Source organism: Oncorhynchus clarkii, chromosome 6 (genome assembly GCF_045791955.1).
Source record: "Oncorhynchus clarkii lewisi isolate Uvic-CL-2024 chromosome 6, UVic_Ocla_1.0, whole genome shotgun sequence".
Taxonomy (NCBI): Eukaryota; Metazoa; Chordata; class Actinopteri; order Salmoniformes; family Salmonidae; genus Oncorhynchus; species Oncorhynchus clarkii.
Genome location: NC_092152.1, coordinates 9,934,675 through 9,952,652, shown reverse-complemented (window position 1 = coordinate 9,952,652; position 17,978 = coordinate 9,934,675). Strand labels below are relative to the sequence as shown.

At 44.7% G+C, this 17,978-nt stretch overlaps 1 protein-coding gene across 1 annotated transcript in view; it reads right to left on the bottom strand.

Annotated features, from left to right (window-relative positions):
- LOC139410601 (PDZ and LIM domain 5a) overlaps positions 1-15,495 on the bottom strand; it is a gene marked incomplete in the record, with an annotated part of 72,182 nt that extends 56,687 nt beyond the window's left edge. Inside the window, 2 exon segments of the mRNA XM_071155907.1 lie at positions 14,626-14,792; positions 15,372-15,495. Coding sequence (XP_071012008.1) covers positions 14,626-14,724 — 99 coding nt within the window.
- Between the last annotated feature and the right edge of the window lie 2,483 nt (positions 15,496-17,978).

The window sequence follows — 17,978 nt, the reverse complement described above, 5'->3', positions numbered from 1 at the left end:
TCACTGTCATACAGTACAAGCATTTATTTTTTGTTGTCCTAGGCTACTTGGCTAAAATGCTTGATCGCTAGCCTAACCTCCATTCATTCATGGGCAACGTTAGCTCGTTAACAATAGCCTTCTACATCTAGCTACTTATTGAACTTCCATCCTCTCAGGCCAGGGGCACAACAATGTATGAATTAATGGTTGGATCAGAACCACTGCTATAATCATTGGCCAGTACGGAGAATTAAATACAACCATCATCCATGGCTACTTTAGTCCATCATCATCATCCATGGCTACTTTAGTCCATCATCATCATCCATGGCTACTTTAGTCCATCATCATCATCCATGGCTACTTTAGTCCATCATCATCATCCATGGCTACTTTAGTCCATCATCATCATCCATGGCTACTTTAGTCCATCATCATCATCCATGGCTACTTTAGTCCATCATCATCATCCATGGCTACTTTAGTCCATCATCATCATCCATGGCTACTTTAGGAAAGGGATGATTTTAGCTCGCTAGCCACCGGAGGACAACAACACAATGAGATGCAACAATTCAAGTTTTTCAACGCTACGAGCGGCAACAATGCCATACTCGTTTGGAGCAGACAGCATCAGATAGATGGCCTAGTGAGTAGAGACAGAGCGGCGCTGTTTCACTGGCTCGGATGCTTTCTCCTGTGAGATACATTCAGCCTGTTGCGATTTGAAGGAGAAAACCCCCCCACAGAAAGACGAAAGATAAATAATTGCGTGTTTAAAAAAATTATAATATTGGTCTGTTTTTTTGCGGGGAAGCCTGGCTTCCCTTGGCCTCCATGAATAAAGACCAACGCCCAAATGCCACCCTGTTCCCTACATTGTGAGGGCCCATAGGGGATCAGGTCAAAAGTAATGGTCCAGTCAGTGCTCCAAGCTTTCTGCTGGGTCTCTGGCAGGGTTCCATGGAGGCAACAGTAAACAGTCCTCCTAAATAACTAACACTATCCAGGAGACCATGTGCCAGACGTTCCCCCCAGAGGAGCCCACACACCAACCCAGGCCTGGGAACAGCAGGGACATCCGCTAACACTTCACCACTGTTTTGTATTCACATAAATACATCTGGAGAATGTGACCTCGGATCAGTTGATCTCATATGTACAATAGACAGATGACCAATAGAGATAGGAAGAGAGAGGGGGAGAGAGAGGGGTGGGGGGGTGGGGGGGTTGGGGGGTTGAAACTAAATGAGACAAAGTAGTCTAAGGGAGGTTTATGATTAGTTATTGTGCAGTTCCTTGTTTGACCTGCCACTCTGGTATTCATATTGTACCGGGTGTTACTCACACAAAAAAAGTTCAATATATTAACATGCATGTAGTACAACCAAATAATACAACCAAATAACTCCCATGGTACATAAATAGTGTGAGGTTTACATTTTCAGCTATCGATGGATATCAGTGACGTGTTTTACACTGTACATAAAGGACAGTCATATTCTGATCAGCTGGAAAGAAGGATTCGTGTACTTCATCCATTATTTTTAGGAATGTGTTCAAAACAATCACAGGGATTTTCTTTGAAACGTTCATTTAAGTTGCATATAAATCAACGTCGCAAACTAACCCAAGGAAGGAATCCCACTTTTATTAAAATGTCCAAACATTCATTTTGTTGGCAGCTTAAACTTGCCCAGTGCTAAGAACAGTGTGGGGTTTCAACACATATGAGATGAAGGAGTGGATACGCAGATGTTCCCCATCACACTTTAGTAAGTAAAGCTAAGGAATAGTAAACATAGATTACCCTTTTTGTGTGTGTGTGACAGTTTACCCACAAGTTGCTGAAAAAATGCATTGAAAGTATAAGCAGCGTAATTATTTTCACCACAACAGGTGATCAGAGTTTACCCTGTTTTACCACTACAGCACTGCCTGCAATCAAATCACGTTATCATTTATAAACCCTCAAAAAATATATTCTTAACAAGAGTAAAATAAATATATTCTTAACAAGAGTAAAAAAAATAATCAAATATGCCCAAAAGCTGCATAACAGCAGTTAAAGCTTAAAGTCCATAGCAACTCAGAAACAGAAACACAACAACAAACATACCGCCGAGAGAGAGGGAAGCTGAGAGAGAGGGAAGCAGAGAGAGAGGGAAGCCGAGAGAGAGGGAAGCTGAGAGAGAGGGAAGCCGAGAGAGAGGGAAGCTGAGAGAGAGGGAAGCCGAGAGAGAGGGAAGCCGAGAGAGAGGGAAGCCGAGAGAGAGGGAAGCTGAGAGAGAGGGAAGCCGAGAGAGAGGGAAGCCGAGAGAGAGGGAAGCTGAGAGAGAGGGAAGCCGAGAGAGAGGGAAGCTCACCTCAAGCAGAACCACGCATGGAGCCATCAATGGCACATCATAAAATGACCAAATGAAGGTTTCATTAAAATACTGCACTGTGAGAGGTAAATGAGAATCAGTATGGATGACAGAGCTTCAACCTAACATCGAAATAAAGGTGACGCTCAAACATTGGCCACGTCCCAAATGGCTCCCTATTCCTGGTATTGTGCAATGGACCCTGGTCAAAAGTAGTGCGCCATCTGGGACGTTTTACAAGTGCGCGACAAATAAGGCACTACCCCTCATCCAACGATACAACATGGATGTAGGGATACCATAATAGAAGTTGGTATGTAGCCCAGGCTCCACCTGTATTACATTATGATAGGCTGGCTCATGTTCATCTCTCTATGACCGGATCAAACCTGTTCTATGAGGGGTTTTTATCTGCCTGGCTGTACTGTAGGTCTCATCAAGACTGAAATGGACTGCTACTGTTAGTACCTTCTCTGATAATACTAACAGAAAGCACTAACAAAAGTTGTGTGGATTGGATTCTGTTGTTGTCGTTCTTATTTACATCGATGGCGTGTGCATAACTGCCAGGGACTTTTCCTTGTTAAAATGCAGTCAAACACCTTTGGCCCGTAGGCATAAAACTTCCATGATTAGAATTACTTCTGAATGAAAAACAATCTACAAACAATCTCTGAATTATGTCATTTTCCTCCTACGATCCTTTATGCGTACAGGCCCTGTTTCTAGATTAGGCCTGTTAGGACCTCCATTCAATCCATATCCCCTGGGACCTGAGAGACCTCAACACATTTCCTCTAACTAAAGACAAACTATGAACGATCGGAAGTTTACATACACTTAGGTTGGAGTTATTAAAACTTGTTTTTCAACCACTCCACAAATTTCTTGTTAACAAACTATAGTTTTCGCAAGTCGGTTAGGACATCTACTTTGTGCATGACACAAGTCATTTTTCCAACATTTGTTAACAGACAGATTATTTCACTTATAATTCACTGTATCACAATTCCAGTGTGTACCTGTGGATGTATTTCAAGGCCTACCTTCAAACTCAGTGCCTCTTTGCTTGACATCATGGGAAAATCAAAAGAAATAGCCAAGACCTCAGAATAAAAATGGTAGACCTCCACAAGTCTGGTTCATCCTTGGGAGCAATTTCCAAACGCCTGAAGGTACTATGTTCATCTGTACAAACAATAGTACACAAGTATAAACACCTTGGGACCAAGCAGCCGTCATAACGCTCAGGAAGGAGACGCGTTCTGTCTCCTAGAGATGAACGTATTTTGGTGTGAAAAGTGTAAATCAATCCCAGACAACAGCAAAGGACCTTGTGAAGATGCTGGAGGAAACAGGTACAAAAGTATCTATATCCACAGTAAAACGAGTCCTATATCGACATAACCTGAAAGGCCGCTCAGCAAGGAAGAAGCCACTGCTCCAAAACCGCCATAAAAAAAGCCAGACTCCAGTTTGCAACTGCACATGGGGACAAAGATCTTACCTTTTGGAGAAATGTCCTCTGGTCTGATGAAAAAAAAATAGAACTGTTTGGCCATAATGACCATCGTTATGTTAGGAGGAAAAGGGGGGAGGACCTGAGCCTAACACCATCCCAAAAATGAATAACGGGGTGTCAGCATCACGTTGTGGGGGTGCTTTGCTCTAAGAGGGACTGGTGCACTTCACAAAATAGATGGCGTCATGAGATAGGAAAATTATGTGGATATATTGAAGCAACATCTCAAGACATCAGTCAGGAAGTTAAAGCTTGGTCGCAAATGGGTCTTCCAAATGGACAATGACCCCAAGCATACTTCCAAAGTTGTGGCAAAATGGCTTAAGGACAACAAAGTTAAGGTATTGGAGTGGCCATCACAAAGCCCTGACCTCAAGCCTGTTAAAAATTTGTGGGCAGAACTGAAAAAGCATCAGCGATCAAGGAGGCCTACAAACATGACTCAGTTACACCAGCTCTGTCAGGAGGAATGGGACAAAATTCACCCAACTTATTGTGGGAAGCTTGTGGAAGGCTACCCGAAACGTTTGACCCAAGTTAAACAATTCAAAGGCAACGCTACCAAATACTAATTGAGTGTATGTAAACTTCTGACCCACTGGGAATGCGATGAAAGAAATAAAAGCTGAAATAAATCATTCTCTCTACTATTATTCTGACATTTCACATTCTTAAAATAAAGTGGTGATCTTAACTGACCTAAGACAGGGAATTTTTACTTGGATTAAATGTCAGGAAATGTGAAAAACTAAGGATAAATGTAGTTAGGTGTATGTAAACTTCCGACTTCAACTGTAGGTCCTGGATGTCAGGAAGCTTGGCCCCAGTGATGTACTGGGCTGTACGCACTACCCTCTGTAGCTCTTTACGGTCAGATGCCGAGCAGTTGCCATACCAGATGTTGATTCAACAGGTCAGGATGCTCTCAATGGTGCAGCTGTAGAACCTTTTGAGGATATGCCAAATCTTTTCAGTCTCCTGAGGAGGAAAAGGTGTTGTCGTGCCCTCTTCAAAACTGTCTTGGTGTGTTTGGACCATAATAGTTTGTTGGTGATGTGGTCACCAAGTAACTTGAAACTCTCGACCCGCTCCACTTCAGCCCTGTCAATGCGGGACTGTTCGACCCTCTGTTTCCTATAGTCCACGATCAGCTCCTTTGTTTTGCTCAAATTGAGGGAGGGGCTGTTGTTCTGGCGCCACACTGACAGGTCTCTGACCTCCTCCCTATAGGCTGTCTCATTGTTGTCGGTGATCAGGCCTACCATTGTTGCGTCATCAGCAAACTTAATGATGGTGTCATTCTTGGCCACACAGTCATGGGTGAACAAGGAGTACAGGAGGGGACTAAGCATGCACTGCTGAGGGGCCTCAGTGTTGAAGATCAGCGTGGCAGATGTGTTGTTGCCTACCCTTACCACCTGGGAGCGGCCCGTCAGGAAGTCTAGGATTCAGTTGCAGAGGGAGTTGTTTAGTCCCAGTGTCCTTAGCTTAGTGATGAGCTTTGTGAGCACTATGGTGTTGAACACTGAGCTGTGCTCAATGAATAGCATTCTCACATTGGTGTTTATTTTGTCCAGATGGGAAAGTGCAGTGTGGAGTGTAATTGAGATTGCGTCATCTGTGGATCTGTTGGCATGATGGTGTTGATGTGAGCCATGACCAGCCTTTCAAAGTACTTCATGGCTACCGACGTGAGTGCTACGGGGCGGTAATCATTTAGGCAGGTTATCTTTGCTTTCTTTGGCACAGGGACTATGGAAGTCTGTTTGAAACATGTAGGTATTACAGACTCGGTCAGGGAGAGGTTGAAAATGTCAGTAAAGCCAGTCAGTCCGCGCATGCTTTGAGTACATGTCCTGGTAATCCGTCTGGCCCCACGGCTTTGTGAATGTTGACCTGTTTAAAGGTCTTGCTCACATCGGCTACGGAGAGTGTGATCACACAGTCGTCTGGAACAGCTGGTGCTCTCATGCATGCATCCCTTTTCCTTGCCTCGAAGCGAGCATGTTAGACATCACGCACCAGCAGTTATTAACAAATAGACACACACCCCCGCCCCTCGTCTTAACAGACGTAGCTGCTCTGTCTTGCACAGAGAAGCCAGCCAGCTCTATATTTTCTGTGTCGTAGTTCAGCCACGTCTCGGGGAAACATAAGATATGACAGTTTTTAACATCCCGTTGGGTGGATAGTCTTAATCGTAGATCGTCCAGTTGTTTTCCAATGATTGCACTTTGGCCAATAATACGGAGGGTAGTGGTGGTTGACCTACTCGTCGGAGAATTCTTACAAGGCACCCCGCCCTCCTCTCCCTCTTTCTCCGTCTTTTTCACGCTGATGATGGGGATTTGGACCTTGGCAAAGCAGTATATCCTTCGCGTCGGACTCATTCAAGAAAAAATCTTCTTCCAGTTCGAGTGAGTAATCGCTGTTCTGATGTCCAGAAGTTTTTTCTGGTCATAAGACATTATGTACAAAATGAGTTACAAACCATGTGAAAAAACAAACAAAATAGCACAGTTGGTTATGAGCCCATAAAATGGCAGCAATTCCCTTCGGCGCAATCCTTTCCATTGTTATTGTGAAGTGGAAACGTCTAGGAGCAAAAACGTCTCAGCTGCGAAGTGGTAGGCCACACAAGCTCACAGAATGGGACCACCAAATTGTCTGTCCTCGATTGCAACACTCACTAACTACCGAGTTCAAAACTGCCTCTGGAAGCAACGTCAGCACAAGAACTGTTCATCGGGAGCTTAATGAAATTGGTTTTCATGAACGAGCAGCCAAGTGTTGGCTGGAGTGGTGCAAAGCTTGCCGCCATTGGCCTCTGGAGCAGTGAAAACAAGTTCTCTGGAGTGATGAACCATGCCTCACCATCTGGCAGTCCGACGAACAAATCTTAATGACAACTGTTTGGGGAAGGCCCTTTCCTGTTTCAGCATGACAATGCCCCCGAGCACAAAGCGAGGTCCTTACAGAAATGGTTTGACGAGATCGGTGTGGAAGAACTTGACTGGCCTGCATAGAGCCCTGACCTCAACCCCATTAAACACCTTTGGGATGAACTGGAAACACAATACATTTTGGGAAGAACTGACAACACAATAAATTTGCAAACATTAAAAAAAAAACATATTTTCACTTTGTCATTATGGGTATTGTGTGTAGATTGTGTGAGGAAAAAAATCTATTTAATCCATTTTAAATTCAGGCTGTAACACAACAAAATGTGGATTACGTCAAGGGGTGCGAATACTTTCTAAGATACAGTATAAACCAACTGAAATCACTTCCTCTCCCATACAGGAATATGAACATATCCCATATCTGCCTCTCTCGTTTCCAGTGATTGTACCATAAACATAGATGTTATACCATTAGGGAGTAGGCTTTTCCTTCTAATGTATTTGATTGAGTCTATTTAAACCAAATGCATTGAAGCGTATACAAGGTTATAAAGGGGGAAAAGAGGGAAAGAACTTGATATTAAAACGCGGCCTCAAGACTCTTTATATAGATGTGAGTAATCCGTCAGTAAGAATCTATATTCTGAGGGTTTTAAAATCTGATACAAGCCAAAGACCGTTTTCATTGATTGAACATTCCCGTAACAAGTTGCTTCACCTGACGACTGACTCATTCAATACAACGCGTCTTGAAAATAACGTGTTTTTTCTTTCTTCTCTACAGCTGTGTTGCATTGTCTTATAATTGGACCTGACATGCCCTTAATAAAGAGACACAGGGAGAACTATGTTTCCATAGATACTTCACTGCAGGCTTTGCCAAAGCCACGGAAAGCTGCGGAACACTTTATATAACGTAATGTCTTGCAAACCAGATATAAAATCTGGCCCGGTGTTCAGAGCCATGGTTTCTCCAAGTAAGGCTTTCAATTCAACCATAACCGGTGAGCTAATCTCAGCTGCTTTTGTTAGAAAGACAAGACAAGGCAGGTAAAGCATTTCACAGATTTTGAAAAAAAAAATGGAAAAAAAAGAATTGAGTAGGTTCTTCATATCTCTATACACTAAGACCTGGGGAACCACATGAATCAGCATGTCAAGTCGGACATTGTTAACAGACATGCAGACACAGAGAAGGAAGGCTTTGCTAACAGACATGCAGACACAGTGAATGAAGGCTTTGCTAACAGACATGCAGACACAGTGAATGAAGGCTTTGCTAACAGACATGCAGACACAGTGAATGAAGGCTTTGCTAACAGACATGCAGACACAGTGAATGAAGGCTTTGCTAACAGACATGCAGACACAGTGAATGAAGGCTTTGTTAACAGACATGCAGACACAGTGAATGAAGGCTTTGCTAACAGACATGCAGACACAGTGAATGAAAGCTTTGCTAACAGACATGCAGACACAGAGAAGGACGGCTTTGCTAACAGACATGCAGACACAGAGAATGAAGGCTTTGCAGTAGCAGCATAATGGTGTCAGAGACCTAAAGAAAACAAGGCACCCATTTATTCACAAGCCCGTGGTACAACATTGCAAAACTAAATGACGCCAACCTAAAATAGTCATAACAACCCAGTGTTCGCAGAATGACGGAGAAACCGAAAGACAACATTGTCTGAGTGTGAAAGACAAAGACAAGCACAGAGACACATGACTGTAAGACTGTCACTCCGAGCCTCCCCAGAAACAGCAGGATAAAAAAATACATCATCTATAACTTGATACCTGCTGAGAGTGATGAGGGATTTCTATGACATCTTGAGTACTGTTGCCTGAGTAGATTAGCTCCTCTGCATGGTTCCTGTATCACCATGTGAGATGGCTAAAACAGGGGATTTATTTATTTATTTTTTATTTCACCTTTATTTAACCAGGTAGGCTAGTTGAGAACACCTTTATTTAACCAGGTAGGCTAGTTGAGAACACCTTTATTTAACCAGGTAGGCTAGTTGAGAACAAGTTCTCATTTACAACTGTGACCTGGCCAAGATAAAGCAAAGCAGTTCAACACAAACAACAACACAGAGTTACACGTGGAATAAACAAACATACAGTCAATAATACAGTACAAAAGTCTATATACAGTGTGTGCAAATGAGGTAGGATAAGGGAGATAAGACAATAAATAGGCCGTGGTGGTGAAGTAATTACAATATAGCAATTAAACACTGGAATGGTAGGATGTGCAGAAGATGAATGTACAAGTAGAGATACTGGGGTGCAAAGGAGCAAGATAAGTAAATAAATACAGTTTAGGGATGAGGTAGATTGGATGGGCTATTTACAGATGAGCTATGTACAGGTGCAGTGATCTGTGAGCTGCTCTGACAGCTGGTGCTTAAAGCTAGTGAGGAAGGTAAGAGTCTCCAGCTTTAGTGATTTTTGCAGTTTGGGATTTGCTGCTTGTCATCATCCTGCCTCCATCAGTAAAAGTTATTGTCTGTATCAGCACCCTATTCACTATATAGTGGACCTACTTTTGACTAGGGCCCATAGGCCTCTGGTCAAAAGTAGTGCACTATAAAATACATTTAAAGGATTTCAATCAAATCAAACTTTATTTGTCACATGCTCCGAATACAAGTGTAGACCTTACAAATGCTTACTTACAAGCCCTTAACCAACAATGTTGCTCAAGAAAGAGTTAAGAAATTTTTTACCAAATAAACTAAAGTTAAAAAATATATAAAAAGTAACACAATAAAATAACAATAACGAGGCTACAGTGCCTTGCGAAAGTATTCGGCCCCCTTGAACTTTGCGACCTTTTGCCACATTTCAGGCTTCAAACATAAAGATATAAAACTGTATTTTTTTGTGAGGAATCAACAACAAGTGGGACACAATCATGAAGTGGAACGACATTTATTGGATATTTCAAACTTTTTTAACAAATCAAAAACTGAAATATTGGCCGTGCAAAATTATTCAGCCCCTTTACTTTCAGTGCAGCAAACTCTCTCCAGAAGTTCAGTGAGGATCCCTAAATGATCCAATGTTGACCTAAATGACTAATGATGATAAATACAATCCACCTGTTTGTAATCAAGTCTCCGTATAAATGCACCTGCACTGTGATAGTCTCAGAGGTCCGTTAAAAGCGCAGAGAGCATCATGAAGAACAAGGAACACACCAGGCAGGTCCGAGATACTGTTGTGAAGAAGTTTAAAGCCGGATTTGGATACAAAAAGATTTCCCAAGCTTTAAACATCCCAAGGAGCACTGTGCAAGCGATAATATTTAAATGGAAGGAGTATCAGACCAATGCAAATCTACCAAGACCTGGCCGTCCCTCTAAACGTTCAGCTCATACAAGGAGAAGACTGATCAGAGATGCAGCCAAGAGGCCCATGATCACTCTGGATGAACTGCAGAGATCTACAGCTGAGGTGGGAGACTCTGTCCATAGGACAACAATCAGTCGTATATTGCACAAATCTGGCCTTTATGGAAGAGTGGCAAGAAAGCCATTTCTTAAAGATATCCATAAAAAGTGTCGGTTAAAGTTTGCCACAAGCCACCTGGGAGACACACCAAACATGTGGAAGAAGGTGCTCTGGTCAGATGAAACCAAAATTGAACTTTTTGGCAACAATGCAAAACGTTATGTTTGGCGTAAAAGCAACACCCTGAACACACCATCCCCACTGTCAAACATGGTGGTGGCAGCATCATAGTTTGGGCCTGCTTTTCTTCAGCAGGGACAGGGAAGATGGTTAAAATTGATGGGAAGATGGATGGAGCCAAATACAGGACCATTCTGGAAGAAAACCTGATGGAGTCTGCAAAAGACCTGATACTGGGACGGAGATTTGTCTTCCAACAAGACAATGATCCAAAACATAAAGCAAAATCTACAATGGAATGGTTCAAAAATAAACATATCCAGGTGTTAGAATGGCCAAGTCAAAGTCCAGACCTGAATCCAATCGAGAATCTGTGGAAAGAACTGAAAACTTCTGTTCACAAATGCTCTCCATCCAACCTCACTGAGCTCAAGCTGTTTTGCAAGGAGGAATGGGAAAACATTTCAGTCTCTCGATGTGCAAAACTGATAGAGACATACCCCAAGCGACTTACAGCTGTAATCGCAGCAAAGATGGCTCTACAAAGTATTAACTTAAGTGGGCTGAATAATTTTGCACGCCCAATTTTTCAGTTTTTGATTTGTTAAAAAAGTTTGAAATATCCAATAAATGTCGTTCCACTTCATGATTGTGTCCCACTTGTTGTTGATTCTTCACAAAAAAATAGTTTTATATCTTTATGTTTGAAGCCTGAAATGTGGCAAAAGGTCGCAAAGTTCAAGGGGGCCGAATACTTTCGCAAGGCACTGTATATACAGGGGGTACCAGTACAGAGTCAATGTGTGGGGGTTAAGGGTTAGGCACCTCGTCTAAACAGAATTAGTCTCTTTACGTTCTCAATTTTCATCTTATGTGCATACAGACACATTGAGACCGACCATACAAAGGTTCACAATGTCACAAACAGGCTCAATATTAACGTTAATACGAGAGTAAAACACAACAGGCAGTTGTGAGTGATAAGCTGTTGTTTTGGCCTCAAACATGTTGGATTAATATAAATACTAAAGAGAGTAGGGCCTGTCAATCCAAATTCCCTTAAATACAGATCTAGGATCAGCTTCCCCTCCCCTAATACTAACCCAAACCATTAGCGTGGGAAATTAAGATCAGACCCCTAATCAGTGTCTAGAGACAACCCCCCCCCCCCCCGCCCCCCTAACACTGGACAGACAGGGGTTGGTGTAAACCCTGAAGAAAGCCTGTTCTCTTAGCTGGCACACAGTTGAGAAAGACTGAACAGTAAACAAGAGTCTCTAAAAAATCTCCAGTAGCCAAAATGTCCACTTCAGTTCTCTTCCTGTGGCTTTCTTTCACATCACAGCTGTAACATTGTATTGACACCCCAAAAGCAACACCATCAATCTAGGCCTTTTTTGTTTTTTTGAGCTGTTGGTCTGGCAGAGTGACGAATGAATGATGCTCCCCACAGGGTTCACAGTTGAGACTGTGGCCATCGCAGTATTTGGAGGGACATTTACAAATCTAACACAGCAGGTCTAGCCAAGCTTCTCTCCGTCAGCGTTCTCACCCCAGCTGTGCTACATCATTCCCTGTCAAGAGCAGAGTTCGAGTCCTCAAAGGTGTTCTACTCTACTTAATATATGTTATCCTACTACGGTCTTATTAGTTTTCATCTCAAAAAAATATGCTATATATAGAGACATTACATATTATGAGCCTATTAATAAAACATTATACAGCCTCAGTATTCTGTATTTCATTTCTAAATTTTTTATTAACTTTCACTTTGTCATTATGGGGTATTGTGATGCCATTATGGGGTATTGTGATGTCATTATGGGGTATTGTGATGTCATTATGGGGTATTGTGATGTCATTATGGGGTATTGTGTGTAGATGGATAAGAAAAAAATCTAGTTAATCCATTTTGAATTCAGGCTGTAACACAACAATATGTGCTATCAGTCAAGGGGTATGAATACATTCTGAAGGCGCTGTGCATGCCTGTTACAAGTTATTAAGCATTTTAAGTGTTACTAAAATACTATTGTGAAACTGTGGACACTTCAGAGAGAGGGGGAGGTTGTTAAGTCATAGATAATGAGGTCAGAAAACAAGACAAGTGTTATTTCGTTAAGGCACGGCAAAACAAGAATCATTGACGTATGGAGATCTCAAAACAATGGCTGTCCTCGTCAATGGTCCGCCATCCCCACTGGGGCTTCTAATAACCTACACCCATGGCTTTTTCAGAGAACCTCCACTGTAGTTATATTGGGAAGTGTCCATATCTGTTACTGTATGGACTGCATCCCAAACGGCACCCTATTCCCTATATGTATGTCCAGGGTCCATAGGGACAGGGCTCTAGTCAAAATTAGTGCACTAAATAAGGGAATAGGGTACCGTTTGGGAGGAGCCCATTGTCCTTTGGCCTCTGTTCGTGAAAATTTGATAGGTCCTTGCCGCTCTTCAGTGGTCAGAGGCTCCATCCACAGTCTTTAAATGGAATTGAATGGCTCGGTCTCTTGTGTGGTTTGTACCAAATGAAAACAATAGCGTTTATGGAGTATGAGTAATGTCTCACAAGAGATGTAACAGAGGGAAACTGAGTTCAATTAGAGTGTTAGGTCATAGACTGGCATTACAGCAGGGCTCTCCAGCTCTCACCAGTTCTTATTCACCCTGACCCTCTTCTCTCTGCCACTCATTTCTATACCGTGGGAGGCGTGCATTACCAACATAGCATTAGACAACATATAGCCCAGAGTCCAGTGGAGGCTGCTGAGGGGAGGACGGCTCATAATAATGGCTGGAACGGAGCAAATGGAATGGGATCATGTGTTTGATACAATTCAACTCTATCCGCTCCAGCCATTGGGCTCCCGAGTGCTGCAAACAGTGTCACTACAGTCCCTGGTTCGAATCCAGGAAATATCACATCCGGCCGGTGATTGGGAGTCCCATAGGGTGGTGCATATTTGGCACAGCGTCGTCAGGGTTTGGCCAGGGTAGGCCGTCATAGGAAATACAAATGTGTTCTTAACTGACTTGCCTAGTTAAATTCTGGTTTAATTTTACCACTAGCCCGTCCTCCCCAATTAAGGTGCCACCAACCTCCCGTGGCCCATACATGTGTAAATCTACCATTGTATACAGTAGGTCGGGCGCATAAACAGTGTATGGCTTCAGTTGTTTTCAATGGATAAATGTGGTGCCAGATTTGGTTTGGATTTACCTTTGTGGGGGGTTGCAACTCATCTGACCAATAGTCTAGAACACTGGTTCTCAACCCTGGTCCTGGGGAGCCAAAGGGGGTGCACATTTTAGTTTTTGCCCTAACACTACACAGCTGATTCAAATGATTAACTCATCAAAAGGCTTTGATGATTTGAATCAGGTGTGTAGTCCCCAGGACCAGGATTGAGAACCACTGGTCTAGGAGAAAGACTGGCCCATACATTTTGGGTGCTAATGGGGAATGACAGTTGAAATAACGATAAGTTATTTTATTTAAGAATCAATAGGTATATAATTTATTTAAAAGTTCAAAAAATGGATCTACCAATTGCATATTGCCCCTATAAGCAGGTCTTGTTGTATCATTACATTACTAGCACTGTACCTAGCTAGCACAGAACGTTCCCACACCAAAAAAAAATAGTTCCAGGAACGTTCTGGGAACCGACATTTGTTAGCTGGGCATTCATTTTGCCAATGCACCCAAACCTCGCATAGCCAGAGAACCCACCAATTAGGCTACTACTGCCCTCAGTGCGTTGCCTGTTTGGACAGTATGCCAGTTTCACCGGGAGAGCTAAGGCAAGCACATCATCTTTTACATCCGTCAACAGCCAGATGGCTTCTTAGGGATGGTAGCCAATCTAGAGCTGAGAGGAGGTTTGTGAAGTGGGCTGGTAGAAAGGGATTGAGGGGGAGGGGGTTAAGATTAAAAAGTAGGGACAAATGCTTGCTCCAACCAGAGGACATTTCAGGAAATATTGAGAGGGTGTCAAGCAAGAGGAGATGGAGGGGGTTGTGTGTGTGTGTGTGTGTGTGTGTGTGTGTGTGTGTGTGTGTGTGTGTGTGTGTGTGTGTGTGTGTGTGTGTGTGTGTGTGTGTGTGTGTGTGTGTGTGTGTGTGTGTGTGTGTGTGTGTGTGTGTGTGTGTGTGTGTGTGTGTGTGTGTGTGTGTGTGTGTGTGCGTGCGTTCGTGTACTCACCCTGGAGATGGTGAGTGGCATGTTGAAGTCTTTTCCACCCTGCAGTCTGAAGCCCCATGGGGCCGGGCCAAGCAGGGACACACTGTAGTTACTGCTCATGGTTCTAGAACACTGGTAAGGATGGATTTCCACTGGTATGTTAACCCCGTAACTCTGGCTTTCAAGATCTGGAATGTGATAAGGGAAAGAGATTGTGTTTATTATACCATTTGGAAGCAAGACGGACAATCCATAAAAGTCTGTTATGATTGAAATCAACCTGAATACCATATCTTACCATATCTCAAAAACAATATAGGTGAACATTTACTTAATACGTACATAAATCGAAGATAGACATCTGAGTTCAGATGCTATGTTCAAATATGATTAAATATTAAATGCAGAGAGAATACGCTGTACTCCTTAGTACATAAATAAAACAAGGGAGCGAAATATGTTTCTTAAAATAAAACTCACATTGTCAAACAACAGCCTTCAAATCCCAGCCCACAGAGTTCCCAAAATAATACGCTGTATCACTGTGTGGAAAACTATTTTAAGAAGCAATTGAAGGACAAATGAAGGACACGACTAGAAGATGTTTAAACAAAAATTATACTCTAATTGCTTGTTTCCCAGACCAGATTAAGCCTAGCCATGAAGTAAAAAGTACTTTCAATGGAGAGTCGCTTTATAATCCAGGACTTGGCATAATATGTGTCTGGGAAACCAGCCCAAGTGTTTTAGAATATGTCAAACCCTACCTCTAGTGTAGGTAGGCAGTCGTATCAGAGATGTAACTGCTATGCAGGTAGGTGGACAACGCAGCACACAGACCAGATCGCCTCGGCAAATCCCTTATCGGCAAAACACTGAGCCACACAGCAGTGTAATGGCCCTTTATACTGGACTAGTGAAGGAGGGGAGGGGGTAGAGAGGAGGGGTAAAGGGGAGGGAGTAAAGTGGAGGGGAGGGGAGGGGGTAAAGGGGAGGGGAGAGGGTAGAGAGGAGGGGTAAAGGGGAGGGAAAGGGGAGGGAGAGAGTGGTTAGGAGGGGGTAAAGGGGAGGGGAGAGGGTAGAGAGGAGGGGTAAAGGGGAGGGGAGAGGGTAAAGTACAGGGGAGGGGGTAAAGGGGAGGGGAGGGGTAAATGGGAGAGAGTAAAGGGGAGGGGAGGTGGTAAAGGGGAGGGGTAAATGGGAGAGAGTAAAGGGGAGGGGAGGTGGTAAAAGGGGAGGGGTAAAGGGGAGGGGAGAGGAGTACAGTAAAGGGAGGGGGTAAAGGGGAGGGAAGGGGTACAGGGGAGGGGGTAAGGAGGGGAGGGGAGAGAGTGTAAAGGGGAGGGGAGGGGGTGAGCCACACAGCAAATGGGGAGGGGAGAGGGTAGAGAGGAGGGGTAAAGGGGAGGGGAGAGGGTAAAGTACAGGGGAGGGGGTAAAGGGGAGGGGAGGGGTAAAGGGGAGAGAGTAAATGGGAAGGGGAGGGGAGGTGGTAAAGGGGAGGGGTAAATGGGAGGGAGTAAAGGGGAGGGGAGGTGGTAAAGGGGAGGGGTAAAGGGGAGAGAGTACTTGGGGAGGGGAGGGGGTAAAGGGGAGGGAAGGGGTACAGGGGAGGGGGTAAAGGGGTAAAGGGGAGGGAAGGGGGAGGGGGTAAAGGGGAGGGAGTAAAGGGGAGGGGGTAAAGGGGAGGGAGAGGAGAGGGGAGGGGAGGGGTAAAGGGGAGGGAGTAAAAGGGGAGGGGAGGGGTAAAGGGGAGGAAGTAAAGGGGAGGGGAGGGGAAAGGAGAGGGGGAGGGGGAGGAAAGGGGAGGGGAGGGGGTAAAGGAGAGGGGGTAAAGGGGAGGGGGTAAAGGGAATGGGGTAAAGGGGAAGGGAGGGGGTAAAGGAGAGGGGGTAAAGGGGAAGGGGTAAAGGGGAGGGAGTAAAAAGGGGAGGGTAAAGGGGAGGGGAGGTGGTAAAGGGGAGGTGGTAAAGGGGAGGGGAGGGGGTAAAGGGGAGAGAGTAAAGGGGAGGGGAGGGGGTAAAGGGGAGAGAGTAAAGGGGAGGGGAGGGGGGAAAGGGGAGGGAGTAAAGGGGAGGGGAGGGGAAGGGAGGGGGAGGAAGTAAAGGGGAGGGGGTAAAGGGGAGGGAGGAAAGGGGAGGGGAGGGGGTAAAGGAGAGGGGGTAAAGGGGAGGGGGTAAAGGGAATGGGGTAAAGGGGAGGGGAGGGGGTAAAGGGGAGGGGTAAAGGGAATGGGGTAAAGGGGAGGGGAGGTGGTAAAGGGGAGGGGTAAAGGGAATGGGGTAAAGGGGAAGGGAGGGGGTAAAGGGGAGGGGAGGTGGTAAAGGGGAGGGGGTAAAGGGGAGGGGAGGTGGTAAAGGAGAGGGAGTAAAGGGGAGGGGGGGGAGGGGGTAAAGGGGGGGGAGAGAGTAAAAAGTAAAGGAGAGGGGGAAGGGGAGGGGGTAAAGGGGAGGGAGTAAAGGGGAGGGGAGGGGAGGGGAGGGGGTAAAGGGGAGGGAGTAAAGGGGAGGGGAGGGGGTAAAGGGAATGGGGTAAAGGGGAGGGGAGGTGGTAAAGGGGAGGGGTAAAGGGAATGGGGTAAAGGGGAGGGGAGGTGATAAAGGGGAGGTGGTAAAGGGGAGGGGTAAAGGGAATGGGGTAAAGGGGAAGGGGAAGGGAGGGGTAAAGGGGAGGGGTAAAGGGGGAGAGAGTAAAGGGGAGGGGGTAAAGGGGAGGGAGTAAAGGGGAGGGGAGGGGGTAAAGGGGAGGGAGTAAAGGGGAGGGGAGGGGGTAAAGGGAATGGGGTAAAGGGGAGGGGAGGTGGTAAAGGGGAGGGGTAAAGGGAATGGGGTAAAGGGGAGGGGAGGTGGTAAAGGGGAGGTGGTAAAGGGGAGGGGTAAAGGGAATGGGGTAAAGGGGAAGGGAGGGGTAAAGTGGAGGGGTAAAGGGGAGAGAGTAAAGGGGAGGGGAGGGGGTAAAGTGGAGGGGAAAAGCCCTCTCCTCTCCATTCAGTTCTATTCCAGGCCAATATTGACTTGTTTTTTAGCAGGAGACTGATATAGTTGCACTCAGTCGGTGTTCCACAGCCAGCTCATAGCTCTCAGTGTGTTCACCCAGCCACTAATAGCTGTCTTTGATGGGCCTTCATTCAAAAGTAGGGCTGTGACGTTCATTGAATTTTAGATGACGGTAATTGGCCAGCCAAATGACCTCGGTCTCCGTAATAACCGTTCGAATAGCAAACAAAATATATACATTACCAGTCAAAGGTTTGGACACACCTACTCATTCAAGGGTTTTTCTTTATTTTTACTATTTTCTACACTGTAGAATAATAGTGACGACTTCAAAACTATGAAAAAACACATATGTAATCATGTAGTAACCAGAAAAGT